The sequence below is a fragment of the Apus apus genome, chromosome 6 (assembly GCF_020740795.1).
Source record: "Apus apus isolate bApuApu2 chromosome 6, bApuApu2.pri.cur, whole genome shotgun sequence".
Classification (NCBI taxonomy): Eukaryota; Metazoa; Chordata; class Aves; order Apodiformes; family Apodidae; genus Apus; species Apus apus.
In genome coordinates, this window is record NC_067287.1 from 12,382,415 (window position 1) to 12,404,206 (window position 21,792).

The following is a 21,792-nucleotide window of genomic DNA, read 5'->3' on the forward strand; positions in this document are numbered from 1 at the left end:
TCCTTCAGAGCAAGTAATGCTGTTTGATGTTTGATGCCTAAAGCCTTGATTAAAACTATTCTGTGTATACAATTTCCTGGAATTTCTACTTATTAGGAGGAACCCTGTTCTCCGCTGATCTTGGAAGATTTGATTTAGAAATATTTAATGCATATTTTTTGCTACATTTACTGTAAGTAGTTGGTTTGGAGATTCATTGCTTTTTCTGATTGGCATAGTTAATAATACACGTATCCCAAAATCTTTGATGCTAGATCAAAAGAGAGAAAATCATTTTGGAAGGAGGAGATTAATATAAATTCTGTTGTACTCTTCATCCAAAAGGATCTGGAATTACTTTTCATATGAACAGAATGGCTAAACTCATCATTGAAGCTTGCTGTTGTACCTGCTTGAACAGTGAGCTTGGCACAAATGGATTGTTTTCTGTCAAGGGAATTGTATTGCTTTAAATACTGATGCCATGTTCTTTAGTCACCAGACATTAAGGCTGAGGTTGTATTTAGTTCCTAGTTCACAGAAAAAGTAGCAAGGCAATCCTACAGGGAAAATTTGGCAATGGGCTAGTGAATTGTAGTACTCCTTGGCCTCTGAACTAGTAATTGGGCTGCCAGTGGAGTGTGGAGCAGGTCTGGAAGCTCAGCCCCCAGCACATGGAATGAGTGGGAGAATGACAGCTCTCACCTTGGGGCTGTGCTAGAGGATAGGGCCCTGCTGCACCTGATGTCTTGCTGAGCTGTCCTTGTTTCAGTCGTGCTGGTCCTGATGGCCATGTGCTCCTGTGGCAGGCAGGTGTCATAAGTTCATGGTAGCTAGGTGCCTGCCTGATGTCCTTCCTCTCTTTACAAGCAGAAACTTGTTCTGATTCTTGCTGGCAGCCGGAATGGTCCTTTGCTGTGAGATACAATGTTTTCCAAACTGTGTTAGCAGACAGTCTCCTCTTTAATTAAAACAAAAGCAAAACAAACAGTAAAAACAAGGCTAGACGTGAGTTAAGACTGTGCTTCTCTCTTGTTTCCTTGGACTTGATTTGAAGTTTTCCACACAGTATTTCTGGAGTTACAGAAATAAGCCCTTGTGTAACTTGGATATAAAGTGTTGCAGCGTACTTGCAGTGTACCCTGCTCCCCTTCTGCCCTCTGAATGGAAAAGAAAATGCACTGAAGTTATGGGTGCTTGCCGAAACAGTAGTGGAGAGGTTCTTTCTCACTGTCCCCTGCTTCACGTGAAGAAACTTTTCCTTCTCCCGTTTGCTTCACCAGCAGTTGCATTAGTTAGCTTGGCTAATGGCTACATTGCTCTTGCTCTGCCTGCAGTCTCTGCCCTCCACAGCTCTGGCCAAAGAGCCCAAAGCTTTTGTGTACCATGCTTGTGTGGTAGCTCTGATTTGACTGAACACCAGAGCCTGGCATGTGGTGTTGTCACCTCCATTTGGAGGAAGAGGTGCATAACCAGTCTTAGGAAAATGCTTGCACCAGACATGATGAGAGGGAGCCCACCTCAGTCTGCATGACTGAATTAGACTGGCAGGGAAGGGAACTTGGTAGTAGAGAGGAAATCCCTGGATAATTTTCACACTTAAGTTTCTGTGAAGCTATAAGTCACTCCCAAAAGAATGGAGACTGCTCCACAAATTCCGGTTGAGAAGAAAAATTCCTTGCTATGTGCAAGAGAGGCTGGATGGTTTGCTTACTAGTCTTGCTGCTTTAGAGGTAAAAGCACGATTAAACTACTGTAGGTGGGTTTTGTGTGCATCTAAAGATTACTATTACAAGTTAGATGCCATTTGCCTGGATTGCTGAACTGTGAGCAGCTGAGTGGGAACTGGGTTTCTGCTTGTGAACAGGCTTGCTGGGAAATCAGGTGCCCTTGCAGGCATTATCTCCAGGGGAAAAGGTGTTTTCTCTCTTGCTTGTATATTCAGGTGCTCTAGCTAATGCCACATGCAGATGCTTCTTCTTCCAGATTAATGTTGTCTTGTTCCCCCAGGTCTCGAGAAGGCTATTTAAAGAAGGGAGAAGTGTATTGGCAGGATTTGGTTGCTGAGTCTTGTCTGTTTACTCCAGCCTTCAGACTACTGCATTGAATTCCCTCAGAAGCTGCAGTAAAGGCTTAGTTGCTGCTGAGCTGGTGGCCTTAGCAGCAGTTAATTGCGATTATGCCTCCAGTATTTTGGGCTCTTGGGAAATAACTAGAGGGCAGAGCCTTACCATTTCCCCCTCCCTGAATGTATTGCATAGTGTAGGTATGAAAGAAGAAAGCTTCTGTTGTAGATCTCTGTTAGCCAACTAGTTCTGCTCCCAGCCTGACCTGTGAAGGAGCTGTGTGGATTTTGTTTAATGTCAGTTTAGAGGAGAGAAATAATGAAGAATGGCTAATACTGAAGAGCCTGCCATTGACTCTTAGCTTGCAGCAAACCCTTCTTCCTTCTTTACTTGCTGAGGCTATAAAATAGAGGTGTTAATGACAAAATCCAGGTTTGAAAACCACAGGTCTGTACCACAATGAGGGTTTTCTGTGTAGGAAGTCAGAACAGCAGTCCAGCGTATTTGCAGGGTAGCTCATGAGAGTTTTTTGTACCTTGCAGACATCAGCAGACTTTTCTTGGTATTTCTGTCCCACTTGTAGTGTTTGCAGGCAAAAAGGAGACACTGCCCCTGCCGGTAGCCTCCTGTTCTCTGTGATGGAGAAAGGAAGAAGACACACAGTTCTAGCAGCAGTGCAGAGTGGCCCACTTGCAAATCTCTAGCCCTTTTTGTTTGTATGTTTTCAGGGGAAAGCTCTGAAGAAAGTGTTGGAGCATTCAGGGACTACATATAGCTTTTTAGGAAACCTTAACCATGAGCTAAACTGTATTTTCTTCCCTTGTGGTTTTAAGATGAATGGGTATTGCAGTAAAGTGATACAAGTGCTACATGTTAATGTGTACAAATAGCCTCTGGTAATGAATGTGTTTTGGTGGTCTCTGCCTTTATGGTATTCAGGCTATCCATAGAAAAAAAAGCTCCTGAGATAAGGTTTTAAAATAAAGTTTTTGTTTCCAAGTAACTTTTTTCCATTTTTTCCCCTCTTTTTCCTGTTTCCAGTACTGTTTAATATCTTCACTTGTATGAGGATCAGCGAGTCTGTTTGCACGGCCTAGGAGCACAGGTTGTGAACCTCACAGCTTGAGTCAGGATATGTACGAGGCTCATTCTTCATGCAGGAACTGGGCTGTTGCAGACTTGGGTTCAGCTGACAGCTCTGCCACTGGCTGGCAGCATACAGTGTCCAAGTGTATAATGTCTTTCCTTCTTCTTGATTCTCTGTTCTTTTGGGAAAATATGTGCTTATTAAGTTCAGGATACTGGTTGTGTAAGGCCATTGTAGTGATTTGAAACTGGGAGCTGATATCAAGACCTGTAGCTGGAGAAGGATGCCCAAGTTAAGATCAGCTTGTTTCTTACCCACTCCAGAGCCAACAGCTAAGGATGATGTGTGAGTGCTTCTCAGCATAGACCTTGCCTTGAGGTTTCATTCAGTGGTGGATCTCAACTACATAGAGGGAAGACACTTAGATATTGTAAAGCTTGGGAAATAATGAAAATTCCCTTTTTGACATACTTTTGTACAGTTCACTTTAAACTTGTCCCTAATGAGCTAAAATACTATAAGCCTAAAGTGAATTTTATATTTGAGTGGCCTGCGGACTTTTTTTATGAGGTTTAGCTCACTTAGTTCTATAAGTGGGTTCAATTTAATTGCAGAAAGGCTGCTCTGTGTTTTTTCTGACTTCAGTCTTGCTGTGGCAGAGCAGCACAACTGAGTCACAGTGAGACTGAAGCTGGTACAAAGTATGCTGAATAACTAACCTTGATCCCGTTCATGTGGTGTCCAGCATGTGTGGTCTGTGAAGTTAGATGTATGGGGTTATTAGAAAACTGTTCTGAATAGCCCAAAGTTTATTAGGACCTATTGTTTGCTGTTGAATAATGAATGTCAAGTATGAGGAATTTTATTGGGTCTTGGACCAGCGCAGCGCAATAGAATCCAAATGCCTGCTTGCATCTTGCTTGCGGGAAGGAGGAAGCTCTTTCATGTTCTCTGTGAGTGAGCACTTGCCTAGCTTACTCTGCCAAGAAATCTCATTACATGTATGTTTCATAATTTTTAAAACTGAACCCAAAATAAGTTTTTTGTCAAGAAAATTTTATTTGTGTTTGTTTAAGTTGGTGTCATTGGTGTAGTGCAGGGAAAGAAAGGATGGCTATGGTTTGGGTGTCAGAAGAGGGAGTCTGAGGTTCAACTTAGCCTTTTAGTGCTTTGTGGTTGTACATAAATCTTGAGTTAAGCCAGTGTTGGAAAGTTTTGTTAACAAGAGTGTCAACCTTACCCTGGGGAGTAACTTGTAATTTATGTCTACAGTGGATTGCTAATAAAAGTCTATTGTCAGTTTGCCTTCTATTGTTCACAAAGGATGTTTACCAACTAGTAACGTAAGTTACTTTGCTGATACTGTATTTCTAGGCAGGGAGGAACTTTTGAGGCTTTATAGGTATTGTAAATAAGGGACTTCAGGAAATAGTTAAATCCAGTTTCTTGTTCACAGAAGGCAACCAGATGTCTTCTGTCAGATGTTAAATCCAACCAATGGTTAAAATGCATCCTGTGAAAATTGCAGAGCCTCCTGAATTAGTCTGTTCCAGTGCCCTTCTGCTCTTCATGCTTAATTTCCTTTCTAGCTAATCTAACAGGTTTTCTCTTTTATCCTTCTGAAGGATATAGGAAAAGTTGATCACCACTCTTGTTCAAGCCCATGCTAGCAAAGTCTCTCCAGTGTAGTTTCTGCCAGAGGCTGGTAGTTTGTGCTTTGTTCTGCAGTGCATTGGCAGAATTTTGTCTGTGCTAAGTATCCTCTAATTGCTAGATCTAGTGTGATTCCAGGATAAGGGCACACTGTTCTTTCATCCCAGAAAGGTGATAAGTAATTGAAGGGTGGAGAACAATCAGCTCCCTGGCCTGTAGATAGAGCTGCTCAAGGGCAGAGGCCTTGCTTATGCCTTTCTTAGACTGAGGGATCATGTGCCGTTGGAGGTGCAACACTTTCATTATTGAATTAAGGAACCTGCTAAATGAATCTTTAGCCATTTTACACTAGCTGCCCTGGCTTCTAGCTCCAGTTCTGTGTCAGTGTCATTAACAGAGATGTGGGAGATAGGGGATGAAGCTTTGAAGACTTTGTAGGCAGAGATACTTGTGGTCTCTAGAAAGGCACAGCATGTGGCAGGGAAAAGAGCACGCTGGCAGATGGGAGTGAGTGTAGCTACAGTCATATCAAGGAGACAGCATTGTGAAGCTTTGTGCTGTGGTAGACAAGAAGGTCACAATGTTGATTTGTCACCCTGGGTAGGAACTTCTGCTGTGATCAAGAATGTGATGATATGAATTAAAGGCATTTCTGGGGAAGGGGATCAGTAGAAGATGGTAGAATTGATCTGTGTGCACAGAGAATTTTGCTCTTGGAGATAGAGCCCAAGTCAGTCTCCTCTGAGTGAACTTATTGCATTTACAGCCTGGAAAGAACAGTGGAGAAGAGAAATGTTCTTGGAGGCTTGCAGCAGAAGAGTCCTGGACAAGTCAGTTGGGCTGTAGTTTTCCTTGGTGGTCATTGTGCTTATAAAGTGTCTTACAGCAATCTGAGATACATGGTAGAAGTAACTGGTGATGTTAATAGTGCTTTGGTCTGTTACTGTGTATTAGCAGTATTCAGTATCCATTCCTTGATGGAGCAACCTTTTTGGTGTTCCTCCTTAGTTTTGCAGCCTGAGGAAGGGCACACTTCACGTGTTCTCTGAAGCTGATCTGCAACACACTGCTGTCTTGAGAGATGCTGAATGCACACAGGGAGAGCTTGAAAGGAGTGAACAATAGCATTTAGGCCTGCCTCAAAAGAAGTTTCTGAACTGCAGTTGTGAGCAGAAAACTGGCTTGACTTTTGCTCTTCTGCTTTAACTTGGTGGGGCTGGAGAGCTGTGGTGTCTGTCAAGCTCCCTCCTAAGCATGGCACATGCTGGGCTTGCTTTTTGCTTAGCTTGGTTGTGTGGCAGCTATGTTCAGGTAGCAGGGGCCACAGAGATTTGAAGTTAGAAATCCTCCAGCCATGGTCTGACAATTACTGCTAGGTTCTTCTGTAGGGCCTTTATCATATAAACCTGTCTTTCCTTGGACTTAACGAAAACCCAGAACACTGAAGGTATGAGAGGCACTGTTGTGATAGGGCCCTGATGGGAAGTGCAAGTATTGGATCCTACTTGAAGTGACTTTCAGGCTTTTACTGGGTGGGCACAGTAGTAAAAAACATTCTCTGAAGTCTGTTTAGGCAGGATGTAATTTGTAGTAGAAAACAGCTTACCCCTATGTTGCTTTCTGTCAGCTGGCTGGGTTGTTGGTTCTCCACTCCAGAGGGCTGAATTAAGATCTCTTCTGATGTTGTTTGTTAACCTTCCCAGGCTTAGTGCAGTTTGCCAACTGCTGTCAGCTCAAGTTGCAAGTGCTCTGGGTAGAGACAGTTCAGACCCAGAGATGAAGAAGACCTGACCAACGGCTTGGGAAGCAGACCTGGGAGCCTAATCCTGGCTCTGCTGTAGGCCTGTTTTGTGGTGCTCAGAGTCAGCTGGGAGTGTACCAGTTTCTCTGTAAAGTTGGACACAAAACCTCCTTTTGTCCTTGCAGAGACAGTGTAGGCTACAAGGGTGCTATTTGCCTACATGCTACTTTACACAGGCAAAAAGAACAATACAATGGGTGTTGGTTACTATTATATCCCTTCTCAAACCATCCTGATAAGGGATTTTAGACTAAGTTCTGAGGAGCAGGGACTTAGGTTGTTTTCCATGGATATTTTGCCTGAGACCTTGTGTTTCTTGCTGGGGATAAAAGCAAACTGTTTATGCTGCCAGATCCTGCCTTCTAGTTCTAATAATCTACCGATCAAGGAAAATTTTAAGGAAAAGTAATGCAACTGAATCTGTCTTGCAAAATAAAGTTTCTGCTCTCTTGGGTTATTTAACAAGTCACTTAAAAAAATTGTCAAGGCATATGTAATGTTAGCACATACCCAGGCAACTCTTTGGTCTACTAAATAGATCATATGATCTTTAAATTAGCTTAGTAGCTAAAAATCTATTTCTAGAATTATTTTTTCCCTATCTAATACAATTTAGGTGACCTTTAAGGTCTGAGTTAAGTCATCAAATGGTAGAAGTATGCAGTGACTACAGCTTCCCCTGTTCTGTTTCTGGGGAGCATGATGTTAGTGCAGACAGCTGGCTTCGGATTCTGGGTTTATGCTAGTCTGATGGGTCAGAATCTGGCCCACAGCAGCAAATCTGAACTCCTTGCCTTTGATTAAAAAGTCAAGATAAATCAAAAAACAGTGCAGAGCCTGCGCATCTCTTGCAGTCCTTTAAAGAAAAGAGTTAATGAATCTTCTCTGTACTTCTGTGTTGCTTTGTGTTTGTGGCATTATCTTTGATGTTTGAATTGGAAGTCAAGGAATAGAATGTATATATGTGATCTCAAAAAATTTCAAATCCTTTAAAGGATGGAGGAGAAATACCTTTAAATGGTGATGTGAGTGTGCAAGTAGCTCTGTATGGTTTTTTTTTCCCCTGCATATATAGATAGATTTCAGGCTGAACTTCATTTGTAACTGGACTGCATGCTGGCACAGTCCCAACACTGCAGGCAGATGTGTATGAAGTAGCCAAATAATACTTTCCAACATACAGACTGTACTGCTAGACCTCAGTGTGACAAGTTTATGATAGTAATAACATTCTGTAGTTCCAGATGAGGATATGAAAGTTCTTGAAAAAAACACTAGCTTATATTTACTATCTTACTAGAGTGCAGGGAAGTGCAGTTAGCTTACAGAGATGGAGGGTAAGAACAGATGTAACTGTAGCTGGATCCCCCTCCTAATCAGTTGGTGGTATTTGTTTTGTGGAAGATTTAGCAACTGATGTAGTTGCCTTTTCTTACAACATGTGTGCAGAAACCAGAAGCAGCAACTTGATCTCTAACCTGCACCACAATCACTGGTATCAGGAAAGCATGTTATGTTTCTTGGTGTTATCCTCAGGCATCATCATGTCTTAACTCCTCTTTCTCTACATGTTGTTTTCTAGTCTGACATAGCTACTATCTGTGAAACTCAATCTCCTGTTCTTCTGAAATACTGTCTGCTGTAGACTGTAAAAGACTTGGAGGCAGCTATCCCTCTTCCTTCCTAAACAAAGTTGCTGTTGACACGGACTGATAGAGTAGTAATTGGAACCTATCACTGTGTATAACTTTGAACTTTTTAATTTTATCAGATTATGTCAAGTTAAACAAACCCTTGTAGATAAATAAGTCAAAAACCCATTGCTGTTTCTTCACTGAAAAGAGTGTACCAAGTCCTGCTATGGCTGGAAATACTTGAACTTGACATGTATGTGCTGAATTTACTACCTAATCCATGTCTCAGGTCCTTTATACCTTCATGAAAGCCTATTGAAGTCCAGAATTGTCATGGATCAGATCACATAGCTGGAGATTATTTGTAGAGCAGGATTTAAAAAAAATACTATCAGTTCTGCTGTTTCACAGTGTGCCAGTAAGATCATATTGTTAGTGACACAGAAGTTAGTTTAATCAATTCATGAATTGACAGGGCTGCTTCTAGCTAGAATATACAAAACTATTTCAAGATTAATGAACATGTGAAGTCAATGACAGCTTAAGTCTTATATATTAAGAATCAAATCAAATGCTTTGTAGAATTGTGACCAACCTGGTCTAGTTTTGAGCAGTGGGGTGGGTGTAGTGTTGGACTATTTGGTCTCTGGAGATCCTGTCTAGCCTGTTTTTATTGGTGGGCCCTCTTCTTATGCTAAAGAGCTGTTGTGTCTTTTTATGCTGTGCAGAATGTGCAGGAGGGCTGGATGGAATGGGAGTAAACATTCTGGCATCCTTTTCAGGGCAGGTTAACAATATCACATTATCTTGTCCACCATTGTGAGTGTGGTGTTTCAGAATTCACAAGACACCAGGTCTTGGTTCTGGGAGTTCTCGGAATGACTGCTTCCCCTTCTGTCTAAAAGATATTGCTTAATACTAATGGGGCACTTCAGTTTTGAGTAGTTGCCTCAAAGTCAAGTAACCACTTGTCAAATTGCAGCAGGAAGGCTTGCACGACTTTCAACCTGTATGAAAAGAAAAAGACAGCATAGGACAAAGCAGTCTCAAAGATGTGAAGGGCACATTTTTATAGGTCTTAGTGCTGCTGATTTCTGTTTGAGCTGTCACCTAGTCTGTGCTTTCAAAAACTCCAACAAGCCTCCCTTAGGATCTTGAAAACAAGACAATTAAATTCTGCCTTTGAACCTGCTTGTGGTGACGGGGGGGGTACCTGAGTCTTTTGAGTCTCTTCCATGGCAAATTACAAATATTTCTACATTTCTTAAAACCAAAACCAAATAAACCACCAAAACCCAAACCTGTTTATTTTAACTAAAATAAACAATTTGAATAATAGCTGTTCCATTCCCCTTCTGAGGTGAAATGTGACCTGCATCCAGCAGGTTACATTTTTTTCTTCAAGGTTATTTTCAGTGTTGCTTCAAGTTTCTGCAGTGTTGGGGTGAGAAAAGCCCCTCCCTCTCTGAAACACGACGCAGCCTCTTTTTTTGCTAAGGTATATTAAAATTCTTAAGTTTTCACGTTTTTTTAGTGTGCTGTGCTATTAACTGCTTGCATAAATATAAAGTATATCCTGTTGAGCAGAAAGTTAGGAGGCTGTTTTTGATAAAAAGTGAGAGCAAACAACTAAGACAATTATAAAACAAGGATCTTTAAAATCACAATAAAACTGGGTATTGAAACACTTGATTCAGCTTACCCTTTGTGTTGAAAATGATGATGTGAGTTGTGAAGGAGAGATAAATGTAGTAAAAACATTGTGAAAGATGAGTAGAGCCTGTCCTGGAGGTACCTGCCTCATCTGTTTGTGCTTTCCCAGGGTGTCAGCTGTTTGTGTGCCCTGTGCTGAGCTGAGTAGTTTCTTGTATTTCATTTAAAGCTTCTGTTCCTCTGATGTACTTCAGTTTGATTTCCATTTAAGATAATTAACCCAAGAGCTAATGATTTAGTTGAACATTTAATTATTTTTTTTTCTTGTATTAAACCACAAGAATTTGTGGAACCTCTATATGTGAGGGATGTTTGTTTATGTAGTTGCGGTGCTAGACCATCAATAGGAACTATTTGCCCGACTTGCTTAAATGTGTTTTTTCGAGCTGGATATAGAAGCCAAAAGGTACGTGGTTTGTCCCTATAATTTTCCAATTGGTTTTCCACTTGTGCTCTCAGTTGCTCAGATGGCTTGTTGTTTGTTTTTTTTTCCCTTAAGAAAATGCTGGCTCCTTCAAGCAATGCAGCATGAAGAATTCACTTTTCTTCCCTTGAAGTGTTTGGTGTTTTGGAGTGTTGGTTTGTTTAGGTTTTGGGCCATTGTCTTCCTGCAGCTAATGAAGGCATCTTGTACCTTTCTTTTTCTCATTGGAGTTCTCCTCTATGATTCTGTGTTTCCTTGTTGTACTATTAGGTCCTAGTGGTTTGTGTCTGGAGACTCTTCTCAAGGGTGTGGGAGCATATGGTAGATGCTGAGCAGGCAGTCTGTGCAGGGCTGGGAGCTGCTGTGAAAAGGTCCAGTCTTTGGGTGTTTCCAGAGTTTTGCAAAGGCTGTGGCTGCTGAAAATACTATTGCACTCTTAATTCCATGTGTTTTTTTTCTTACCAAACAAGGCAAGAATTAAAGCTTCATTAGCTGTGATCTAGCCAGAGATGTTAGCACCTGGTAATTACCCTCAGTCAGCTTCTGTTGACTCCTCACCACAGTGACTACTTGGCCTCCCTTGAGAGTTCCTCAGGTTTTGTTTTTTTTTTCCACGTTACCAGCAGCTAGTGGGTCTTGGCTGTGTTTACACCTATTTGATGTCCTCCTCACGGGACTGTCCATGCAGTCTGTCATCACTTTGCAGGATTGCCATTCCTCATAAAAGCTTATAGTGTCTGGTGCTAGTGGTCAAGGGGGGTAGCTGGGTATTTGAGCATCCTCACCTCATCCTCTTGCCACTCTTCTGGAGCCCTAAGGGAGCAGAGAACACTGTGGGTGATTACCTGCTATGTTGTTTGCCTTGTTTTAGCCAGATGCTGTCTAAAACCTCAGAATCACTTCTTCAATTTAAAAATGTCCTGAGCACTTTCTATTCTTGTAGGTGTTGGAGATGGCATTGGGCTCTGAGGTGCCCCAGCTAATATAGTTCTGCCTAAAGGTGGATTACCAGTGCAATTTGTTTTTTTTGGCTTTCTCTGTGCACTGTAGCAGGGTTTTGCCTCTAATGGAGGGAAAAACACTTTTAAAAAACCAATCTGGCCTGTTAATAAGGCATATGGCTACACTAGCAATTTACTAGTTGTCATAATGAAGGCTTGCAGTTTTGCCATGATAAAAGCTTTCAGTTTTCCCAAGAAAATAAAGCAGGGCATTGGAATAGCTTTTTTCCTTTCCCTGACATTCTTGTTGCTTTTCTGTAAGAGATCTTAGCACTTATTCTATGATGCTTCATTTTGCCTTTGGGCTCCTGAGATGCAACTTGTCCCCAAAGCTACAAGCTCATTCAAGGATGTGGTGGTCCTGAACCCCAGGTGACACACACAGGTGTGATCTCATCAGTGCTCACAGAGCTACAGCCATTTTTCCTTAATGGCCGAGGACTTGGCTGTAAGTGTAAGTGCTCAGCTGGGGGCAATGGAAATGTACAGAACGGTGGCAGTGTTTGTGACTAATGTGTTTAACAGCTTTGTGGTGAGGAACCAAAGGCTTCAGCAGTTGGTAGTGCAGGTATTTTCCTTTTGATGTTGCTTTATGTGAAGACACAAAGCATTGAGTACATGCTATGCAGGTATCTATATCTGTAAGGTGCTGCAAAACCAGGACTACCTTTCTGAAACAATGTTTGCTGCTGATGATTTTCAGGAGTGCTTAGGATAATTCAGCCAGGAAACTGGTGTAAATTGGGACTCTACCTTTAACTGCAAAGTCTCCTGATGTATTACCATGAGTGCTGCTTCCCTGGAAGCTGAGCATGGACTGTGGGGAAGGAAGAGCAATGCATATCTGGATATACTGCTAGGAGAAAAGGTCTTCAAGCATGAGGTGGAAGAGACAGGGAAAAGGGATACAGAGATGAAAGCTGATTTGGGGTTTAAATCCTGCCAGGTCTGTTGAGTGTGCTGCTAGTTGGATTTTCTGCACAGTTACGTGCTGTAAGGAGCCTCTCTGTGCTGATACTTTCCAGTGTACAGGATCTGGTGTACCTGGTATTGCGTAGAGTAGTTCCTTGTTCTGGGCAGAATGACTGGCTGTATAGGAGGGCAAAAAAACCTTCTGAAAGGTTTCTATAGCTCTTTCCCCTTCCTTCTAAATCCAAAATGGATGTCTAGCTTGTCCTCAGCATCTTAAACAGAAGAAAAGTCACTGCTGTGTTTGAAAATTGGAGTTCCCATGATGATTAGTTAAATTCTCTAAATCTCACAAATCTACAAATCTGTCTATAGGTTATGAGAAATAAAAGGGGTATTTTTGCCCCAGGAAGCTGCTCCAGGAGATTGTGGTCTTGGTTCCAATAGGAAAACTTACATGGCCACACCAAAAGCCACTCTTTTGAGACATTGCTGTATTGAATGACAAATCAATGACCCAGCATTCAGAATTGTTCATGAATTTTGAAGGTGATGTCTGAGACAGAATGGGTGGTATCTCATGGGTGTAAAGAGAGAACCCAGGAAGAACTATTTCAAGTCTTCCCTTGCTCAGCTGTTTAACCACAGCTTGTAGTCATGCCAGTGAAACCAGTTGTATTGCTGTTGCTGCCTCCTTGTTTGGTGTTGGTTTTGCAAACTGTGTTTTACAGAAAAGCTCATATGACCTGTCTGTAGTGGGATTGTTGGGCAACTCAAGTTGCCAGTGCAGATGTGGTCCTGCCTTGAAACGTGAAATGTTGGCTACTGGAACAGCAGAAGGGGATGGACTTCTCCAGGATGAATGTAGTTCTATTTGTGTGCAGATGGAATACAGCAGTCATCATTTCATAAACTAATTTCATGTTTCTTTCCCTGATGGGAGTTGTATTATTGCTGCTGTACTGACCCAAAATACCTACCCAATTTCAAAACTAAATTTGCAAATGTCAGCTAATTTTAGCTCTTGCTTGGTCTTGAGTGTCCAGCTCAGTTACAGTGGATGTTCTATGTCTTGAGGAATTAGAACTGCTTCCTGTCTGATTAGTAGGGGTCATCAGGCAGTGATGTGGGGCATCAGTGCTGTGTCAGTTTTCTGAATGTGTTCTTTTGAAGCTGAAGTGTTCTTTTTCACAAATCTGCTTCCTTGGTGAGCATTTACTGCTAGAGCAGATGATGGTAGGCTTTCTGCTTTCTGATACATGGAGCTGCTCTGTGATACATGGAGCAGCCTACAAGCCTTTCAACACCACCCAGGTATTAAAGGACAGATGCTTTGAGTTTTTTGAATGAAGTTTTTTTTTTTTATGACCTCTTAAAAAATAGTATCATCTGTCCTGAGAAAGGCTTTGTTGCATCCTGGGAACTAACTAGAACCTTTTTACTGGGAATGATAGTGCCTTTAGACCTGGCAGCTGGAGTGAGGCAGCAGAAGGGCTTGCTGACAGCCCCATGGAAAGTACTCTGAGACATTACAAATTAGCAGCAGATGCCAATTGAGCTGAATACTGGATGGCACAAATTGCTTTATTGACTGTCTTGAGGAACCTCAGTGTCAAATAAGCAAAGTACCTGAGCTGCAGACCTGTGGCTGTGCCACTGTGTTTCTGCAGTGGGCTTGGGAGACCAGAGATGGCTCTTTTAGGAGCCTGTGTTAAGTAAGGGGATAAAAGTAGCAGCTCCTGCCCTGGTATTGTCTTGGTTGAGGGTTGGGGGCCTCTGTGCTACTAGAGTTACTGGTGAGTTGAGTCCTGCCTTGCTTGAAGCGTGAAGCAAAGACGTGCTCTGATGTAAAGGCCTGAAATAGCTCTGTAGTTATCAGCACTGCAATGTTATCTGAAATTTTGGATGGAGAGTTGCCCTTCCTGTGCCTTTGTGGAGTGGTGCCTGCCAGCTGGCTTTCCTGGGGAGGGGTGTGCTGCAAGATCACAGCAATGGGCTGGCTGCTGACAGGGCCTGTTGCTTTTCCAGCTCTGCCTCACAGTCTCCCTGCTTTTGAGGTGTCTCCTGGTCATACGAGTGTGTTAATTCCAGCAGAGCTTCCATAGCTCCTTCGGTAGTGAACTGAGGTGTGCTCTGAAGTGCAGTCAACCCAATGCAGCAAGGGCTGGAATTCAATTCATGTGTCATTCATTTGCCAGTCGTGCCTCTTGGGTTTTCTGTTCTCTCTGAGATCCAACAGATCTGTTAATCCATACACTATTTCAACTTTCCACCTTTGACCTTTGGGCAGCTTCAGAGGCAGATGGCACATCAGGGTTGATACATGAATCCAGCATGGAAGGAGTAACATCTGGTCACCTCAAGTGTTTGTTTCCTCGATAGCTTTCCAAGCCACCACTGTAATCACGGTGCTAATTAGTTCTCCATTTCTATAAGCACAACAGCAGAAAGTCTTGGGAGGCTCAGCTTATCCTGGGGGCAATCTGCAGGGTAACTGGCTGTGTTTGCACTGCGATGGTTTCATTTAATATTTCAGTGATGTGTTCCTCTCGCTCTTTCCAGCTTGCAGGCAGTTTGAAGAAGAGATGCATCCCTTCCTCTCCCGGGGTTACGTTTATCCCCAGGGCACCCCTGTAATTGCAGGCAGCTGCAATACACTTCTTCATGCAGGATGCTGCTGTGATGGGGCTCTGATCAGACAGCTGTGAAGGATGGCTGGTGTTCAGAGTCCCAGTGACTTTTCTTAACAGCACCTCTGAGCTAATGAGGATGTAGAGCCTGTCCTCTTGCTGGGGTTCTGCTGCTGGAGCCCAGCCTGGAGGAGCCCAGGGAGCTGGCAGGCAAGTGGCAGGGATGAAGGCTTCAGGCAGCAGGGTCTGGACCTGGCCAAGCATTTGTCACTGGTAGATTAAATCCGGTGTGCAAGATGAATGTGCAAATGACACACAGCTTATAAAAGCATGGGGAAAATTCTAGCTTGGCCTGTGGGTAGAATCTAGACCTTGTTGGCAGGCTGCAAATGGTGTTGAATTAGAAAAGTGACATGATTGAAGGCTCTGTTGCTGTGTTTGGAGGATTGTTAGGAGAAGGTCAAGTGGTATGTTGGGAAAAAGTCAGGATCCAGGTGCTTTGATGGTGAAGCTTCTTTTTAGGAGGCTTGATATGGAATAGCTGCTTCCTCTGCACATCGTTCTTGGCTCCCTTGCTGCTACAAAGCTGAATTTGGAGTGAATCCATAGGGCAGGATGAGGGGTGGAGAGCTCGGGTTGCGGACCAACCGGAGGAGGGTAGAGCAGCTGCGGCGGCCAGGGCAGCCTCAGCGGGAGGGAGGGAGGGTTGGTGAGCGGGGGTGCTGGAGGAGGCGGCAAGGTCGGTGCGGACAGCGGCGGGAAGCGCTGCTGCCCCGGCAGCGGGCGGCGTGCGCGGGGGTCAGCGTACGGGTCAGCGCACGCCGCGCCGGGAAGCGGCACTAGGACAGACACGGGTCCACCCGGACCTGCCGTGATCGCATCGCGCCGGGCACGCGGTGCGGGGTTCCAAAAATTGCGCCTCGCGCAAGGCGGGCGCGACTGTGTTGTTGCGGTGTCAGCAGGGCCGCCCTCGCCAGGCGCTCATCGGGCGGCCGCGCACCCCCAGATAAGGACGGTTGGCGGACCGCCGCGCGCGCCGCCGCTCCAGGAGAGCCGACCGCGCTCTAGGTGCAGGCGAGGGGCGGCCGCGCCGGCGGGCCCGCTGTCCCCCCGCCTGGCCCGGGCCGGCGCTCCGCTGCGTCGGGGCACGGAAAGCGGCGTTTCTGTCGCGGCTCGGGCTCCGTTTTAAGCCTTTTTTCGGCCGTGGCGGCTCTACCCAGAGTGCTCTGCGCCTGCCGGAGTGTATTTGCATAAGTGGGTGGGCAGCCGGGCGGTGGCGGCGGCGGAGCGCGCCCCCTGCCGCCCGCCCGTGGTGCTGCACCGCCCCGCCAGCTGCCGCGGCCGTGCCTGCCTGTGTGTGGAGATACATACAGACATGTATATATACATATAGGATGTGTATACACACGTACACCTTCCGCAGGGAGCGGGGCTGACAGCCCTGGTGACATGGCCTCAGAAGCCTGGCTGTCTGTAGCGCTCCCAGCAGTTACTACCCTCAGCACCTCACAAAAAACCTGCAGAGCTGTCTTGTACCAGACTTATGATCTGTAGGGTCTCCTCGAGTACTTAGTGCACGAGCTACACTGTATATTCAGTATACAAACCATTTTTTTGTGGAGTGAAGCAAAGTTAATCAGTGGGTTTTTTGATCTGTAGCCTCCTCAACTGAAGCTCCTCTCCCACTGTTATTCCCTGGGCTTCAGTTATGTCACACAAGTATTTGGTTTAATTTCTACAACTGAATAATTAGGCAGCTGTTAGTACACATGATTTTCTAATTGTAAGTTTAATAATTACAATAAACTATAAATGTTAGCTACAGCAAATACTGAAATTGTTATTCATATGCTATGTGTACGTTGCACATACATATGAATGAATTTAGCACTGAGCAGCAATTACAGTCATTGGATTTGTCAAGCTCTTGGCAGTGAGTTTTGGCTTGTAAATCTCACAGGGAACGATCATTTGGGGACTTTTCTGTTTGCAAAACACTCTGCTTGTCTGTCAGAAGCCGTGCAAAGAGGAGCTCTCTGTATCTGTGCACCCTGTTTACCTGGGTGAGCGCTGCTGACAGCGTGGGTGAGAAGGGGCTCTCTTGGGTGCACTCTCTGAGGCCAGGGGCAAAGGGCTGCAGGCTGAAACACTGTCTGTCCTGTACCTGCAGGTGGTTCTTCTGGGGATCGACATCCTTTCGGCGCTGGTGTCCCGCTTGCAAGATCGCTTCAAGGCCCAGATTGGCACAGGTAAGGGCTCTGTGTGTGAGGGGGGATGTCACTGTGGCTCTGCTGGGATCTGCTCTGGCTGCTCTATACCAAGCCTTCTTGCTCCCTGCTTTGGAGGCTCTTGGTGGTTTACAGGCTCTGCTGAAGGTCAGGAGGGCTGGTCCCTCCATTGGGTGAGGGAATGGTAGAGGGGCTGTGCTGGTCTGAAAGTTTTCTTCAGAGGGATTTAGATGTTCCTGTTTTCTTTCTTCAGTGCTGCCAAGTTTACTTGATAGGCTGGGAGACTCTAAGGACTCTGTGAGGGAGCAGGATCAGACCTTGCTGCTAAAAATCATGGAACAAGCTGCTAACCCTCAGGTATGTTTGACAGTCCTTTGCAGTGTGAGTGACTGCTTAAACTTTTTTCTGTCAGAGGGTTTTCTTCTGGGGCTCTGTCTGATGGCTTCATCTCCCTATGCCTTGGCATGAGATGTTTCACTTGAGAATGCTGTTGTGTGTCAGGATACATGTGGGACTGTGGAGTTCCCAAGTATGGGATGGATGTATGTTAGAGTAGCTGTTCTGGGTCTTTAGAAGGTACTTGCTTTCTGTAAGTAAACTGTTGTTTTAGCTAATGGGGAGTTACTGCAGAATCAGCACAGAACAAACAATTACATCTAAAAATGTCTTTCTGCTTCTTGTCCTGTTCTATTTGGACGGATGTAAAGGTCCATGTCTGCTGGAAGAAAGAACGTCTCTTCTCCCACCTCCTTTTTTCCTGTCTCACCATGTTTGTCTTCCACAGTACGTGTGGGACAGGATGCTCGGAGGTTTCAAACACAAGAATTTCCGGACAAGAGAAGGGATTTGCCTCTGCCTTATTGCAACGCTCAATGCGTAAGTCAGAACCTCCTGTAGACCCGTGCTATGTACACCAGCCTAGTTTGGATCTCACACCAGTGCCCTTCTGTTCTTTATTTCCAGATCTGGAGCTCAGAGTTTAACACTGAGTAAGATAGTGCCACATATATGTAACTTACTTGGAGATCCAAACAGCCAGGTAAGCTTCTGGTGTGAGTCACTTGTAAAGGTTGTGCTGATTTGCTTTTGTGGGTAAGTGTGGGGCTCTGTGTTCTGGCTGGTAAATCAGTTAGATGTGCTGTTGGTGGTGAACTCTGAACAATGCTGTTTATGAAGAGCACTTGGCTGGTTTTGAAGAGGTATGATTTGAAGTATGTCTAAACCAGTGTATCAATTACTCTGAGTTCAACAGAGTAACATGAATATGCAGGTGAGATGAACTGAACAGAAAATGATTGTGGGAAGGGAACTCCTGTGCCTTGCAACATGAATATGAGGGAGGTTGCAGGGATCCCTCTGGGCTCAGTGCAGCACCCTTCACCTTCAGAGAAGGATCAGCCTGGACAAGGAGGGTAAATGGGATCAGTGCACTTCTAGAAGTTGTACAGGGAGATTCTGACTCAAGGGTGGAAGCTGTGTAGGAACCTTAAATCAGAGATGCACACCAAATGAAAATACATGCTGAAAAATATCTCTATGCTTTTTGTCTTGCTCTGGACAGGATCTAATCTGAAATTAGATGCAAGTATGAGAGATTACTGAGAAGACAGGGTGGGGAAGCAGGGTTCAAACTAATGTAGTGCAATTTGTGTACAAGGAGTTTAATATCCCTGTTACCCTCCCAACATGGGTAGATGTGTCTGTGATCCAGGTTTGGAGCAGGTGTTTAGCTGGAAGGAAGGATGGGACAGCCAAATGGGGAATGGGCTTATGCTGGCTCTGGAGTTGGGCATGTTCCCTTCCCTACTGAAGGGCAGGATGGGTGGTGAAGCAGTGTTCTTGCGTTGGTTTAGCCAATGCATGAGGGTTAGTTAGCCTGTCTTCCCAAGGAGCTTAGGGGGAAGTTTAATCTTCACCCTCTTATTGCACAGACACCTTAATCCTGCCATTGGTGAACTGTTAGAAGATTTGGAGTTGGTGAGAGGACTAGGACACATTTTCCCTCTGCACTGCCCGTTCCCTGTGCCTGGCACAGCTCGTTATCCCAGTCCCCTGCTGCAGTGGGAAATGAAGCTGATCTCTTGCCCGTGATCCTGGGTCTGGTGCTTCATCCCCGGAAATCCCATGCCTGAACTCATCAGACGCAAATGGTGTCAAAGTGGCGTCTGGTTGAAAAGCACTTGTCTGGGGTTGGGGATGGCACTGCGCTCCCTTGGGGCTGCTTCCGGGCTCCCAGTGCGTTCTCCTGAGCTCTGGGATACCTTATGCTCGGTCAATGCTGCCCTCTCTTGGTGAGAGATGATGGAAAAACACAGATCCAGGTCAAGTGCGGCACTTTTCCTCTTTTGTCGTAGACGTAGAAGCTGTTTTAGTACTGCCCATCTCAGTGGTTTTTAGGTTGTTTTCAACTAATGCAGTTTAAGAGCTCCTGTAACCCAGTAAGTGTCTTGTAGGACAACTGTATTAGAACCATGACTGTTTTCTCAAAAATAAAATCGAGCATTAAAGCTTTGCTATTGCAGACTAAAGCAAGTATAGTAGCAGGTGCTCCCTGCCTTGCCTCAATATGGGGTTTAACCAGTCCTGTAACTGTGCCTCTGGTTAACCTGGTGCACAAGCAGCCCTCCCTGGTCACATGTGAAGACCTTGGGTTGGCTGCTTCATGTGCTGTGGCTGGAGCAGGCACACGGTATGTCAGTGTGCCCTGGGTGCAGGTACATGGGAGATGCAGGTGCTGTCACCTCTCCTCCCTGGCTGCAGGTGGTAGAGAATGAGGCTGGGTTGGGGTCTCTGTACCCAGAAACTGGAAGCATCAAAGAATCTGCCCTGAGCTGTGCCCAGAAAGTGTCCTGCCTGGTGGTGTGTGGGGCTGATGGGCAGAGAAGAGAGGTGAGACCACTGAGTAAGGGCTGGCCTGAGTGAAGGCAGCACTTGGGAACTGCTGCATGGGAAGGCTGTGGAGTGTATGTCTGCCCTTCAAGTCCCACCTATAGGCAGTTCTAGTTTGTGCCCACAAAATATCCTGTGGCTGGTGCTGATGTGTGCAGCTTCTTGGGTATTTGCTGGGCCATCACCTGAGAAGCAGAAGTGCATGGCTGTGTAGGAATTCCTGTAGGCAGAGCAGATCGTTTACCTTCTGCCTGCTGTGTCTGATGGCGGAAGGGAGTGCAGTACAGAAAGGTGACACTTGAATCAGATTTGTAGCTCTTGTGTTGGGTGGGAGGAAGGATGTGCTCAGTAATGTTTTGTAAATCACTTTGAAAAACATGCAAAATTTATAGTAACTCAGGTGATTGATTATTCCTCCCTCCATATTTGGTTGTCGCAGAAACGTAAGTTTGTAAGACAGCATCAAAAATCAGTTTGCTTCATAACCTACTAGTGGTATCATGTCTATTTGTCCCTCCTTCCTTTTTTTTGATGCAGTAAATGGAGCTGTTGCACACAAGGGGTGGAGTCTGGCAAAGGCAGCTGAGCTCCCTGTATGTGTCCCTACATATGAAACCTTTCACTGTCTTGGCTGCCTTTTCAGTAAGAGTAGTGCTGCTGATGCTGCTACTCTCTGAAATGCAGAGATGGAAGCTTCTTCATGAGCTCTGTGGTAGCATGTATAGTGGCTGCTGGTTTTGCTGAGAAATGTGCAAACTTCTTTCTCCAAGGTAGGGCAGGGTTTTATTGGTTTAAATTCTAAAGATGATTGATTTCTCCCATATCTCACATTCAGGTTCGAGATGCAGCAATAAACAGTCTTGTGGAAATTTACAGACATGTTGGTGAACGTGTAAGGGCTGATCTCAGTAAAAAAGGATTACCCCAATCCCGGTGAGTTGGAAATGCTTTATGTTTTTGGTTTTTTTAGGCTGCTTTTTAATCCCATCCTTCCTTTAGGAGGCTTCAGGAGCTGCATGACTGAACCTTCTCCTGTTTTGTTTCATCCTACACATGCTCAGGTTTCACTTAATGTGGATCCTCAACCTTTGCCCAAGTATGTCGCAGCATCTTGGGAAGACCAATAAAATTGCTACAGATGTATACATAGTTAACTGAGTTAAGACTGAATGTGGTGTTTTTCCTGTGTTCTGCGTGTGTAGAGAGGATGCTTCAGAGCAGCTTGTGTGTAAGCAGTTTAGAAAGCTGTCATAAAGAAATAAACAGTAAATATCTGTTCCTAGGCTTTATCAAAAAAAAACCAAAACCAAACAAAACCGCACACCAAAACAAAAGCCCCATCCCTCTGTGTGTGCCACTTCAGGTATGGTAAGAAAGCTGTTCTGTAGCTTGCTGCCATCTCTGATGTGCAGGATGGAGCATGGTTAGACCTGAGGATGGAGTAGATGGCAGCGTGTGAATGCACAGAGGCAGGAGGGAGTGAGGGAAGCGATGGCTTGAGTTGGGGTGCACATGGAAGGTGGGAGGACAGCCCAACAGTGCTGTTGCCTCTTGTTCTCCAGTGATAATAACTGCTGCCACAGTGTGGCTTGAAGTGATAAACTCTGTGGGAAGGAATAATGAGATGTGATAAGGGTCTTCTGCTCCATCAGGCATGGGTCAGACAAGTGTTGTGTAAGGTTGGTATTTCTGCAAATGGTTAAGATAGACCAAATAGTAATGAACTGGAAATGCACGTAAAATTAGACATGTTACATCTTCAGTAATATAGTATTTCC

The 21,792-nt window shown here is 44.7% G+C and overlaps 1 protein-coding gene and 1 non-coding gene across 6 annotated transcripts in view; one reads left to right on the forward strand and one right to left on the reverse strand.

Annotated features, from left to right (window-relative positions):
* Positions 1-21,792, forward strand: part of CLASP1 (cytoplasmic linker associated protein 1) — a 169,686-nt gene that overhangs the window by 26,719 nt on the left and 121,175 nt on the right. For all 5 annotated transcript variants that reach the window (XM_051623080.1, XM_051623081.1, XM_051623084.1 and 2 more), the window contains exons 3-7: positions 17,068-17,146; positions 17,379-17,482; positions 17,910-18,001; positions 18,089-18,164; positions 20,850-20,947. In XM_051623080.1, coding sequence (XP_051479040.1) covers positions 17,068-17,146; positions 17,379-17,482; positions 17,910-18,001; positions 18,089-18,164; positions 20,850-20,947 — 449 coding nt within the window. The remainder of the gene's footprint in view (positions 1-17,067; positions 17,147-17,378; positions 17,483-17,909; positions 18,002-18,088; positions 18,165-20,849; positions 20,948-21,792) is intronic.
* Positions 15,800-15,914, reverse strand: LOC127386767 (U4atac minor spliceosomal RNA). Its single transcript, XR_007889975.1, has one exon. It is a non-coding gene; the product is annotated as a U4atac minor spliceosomal RNA (small nuclear RNA).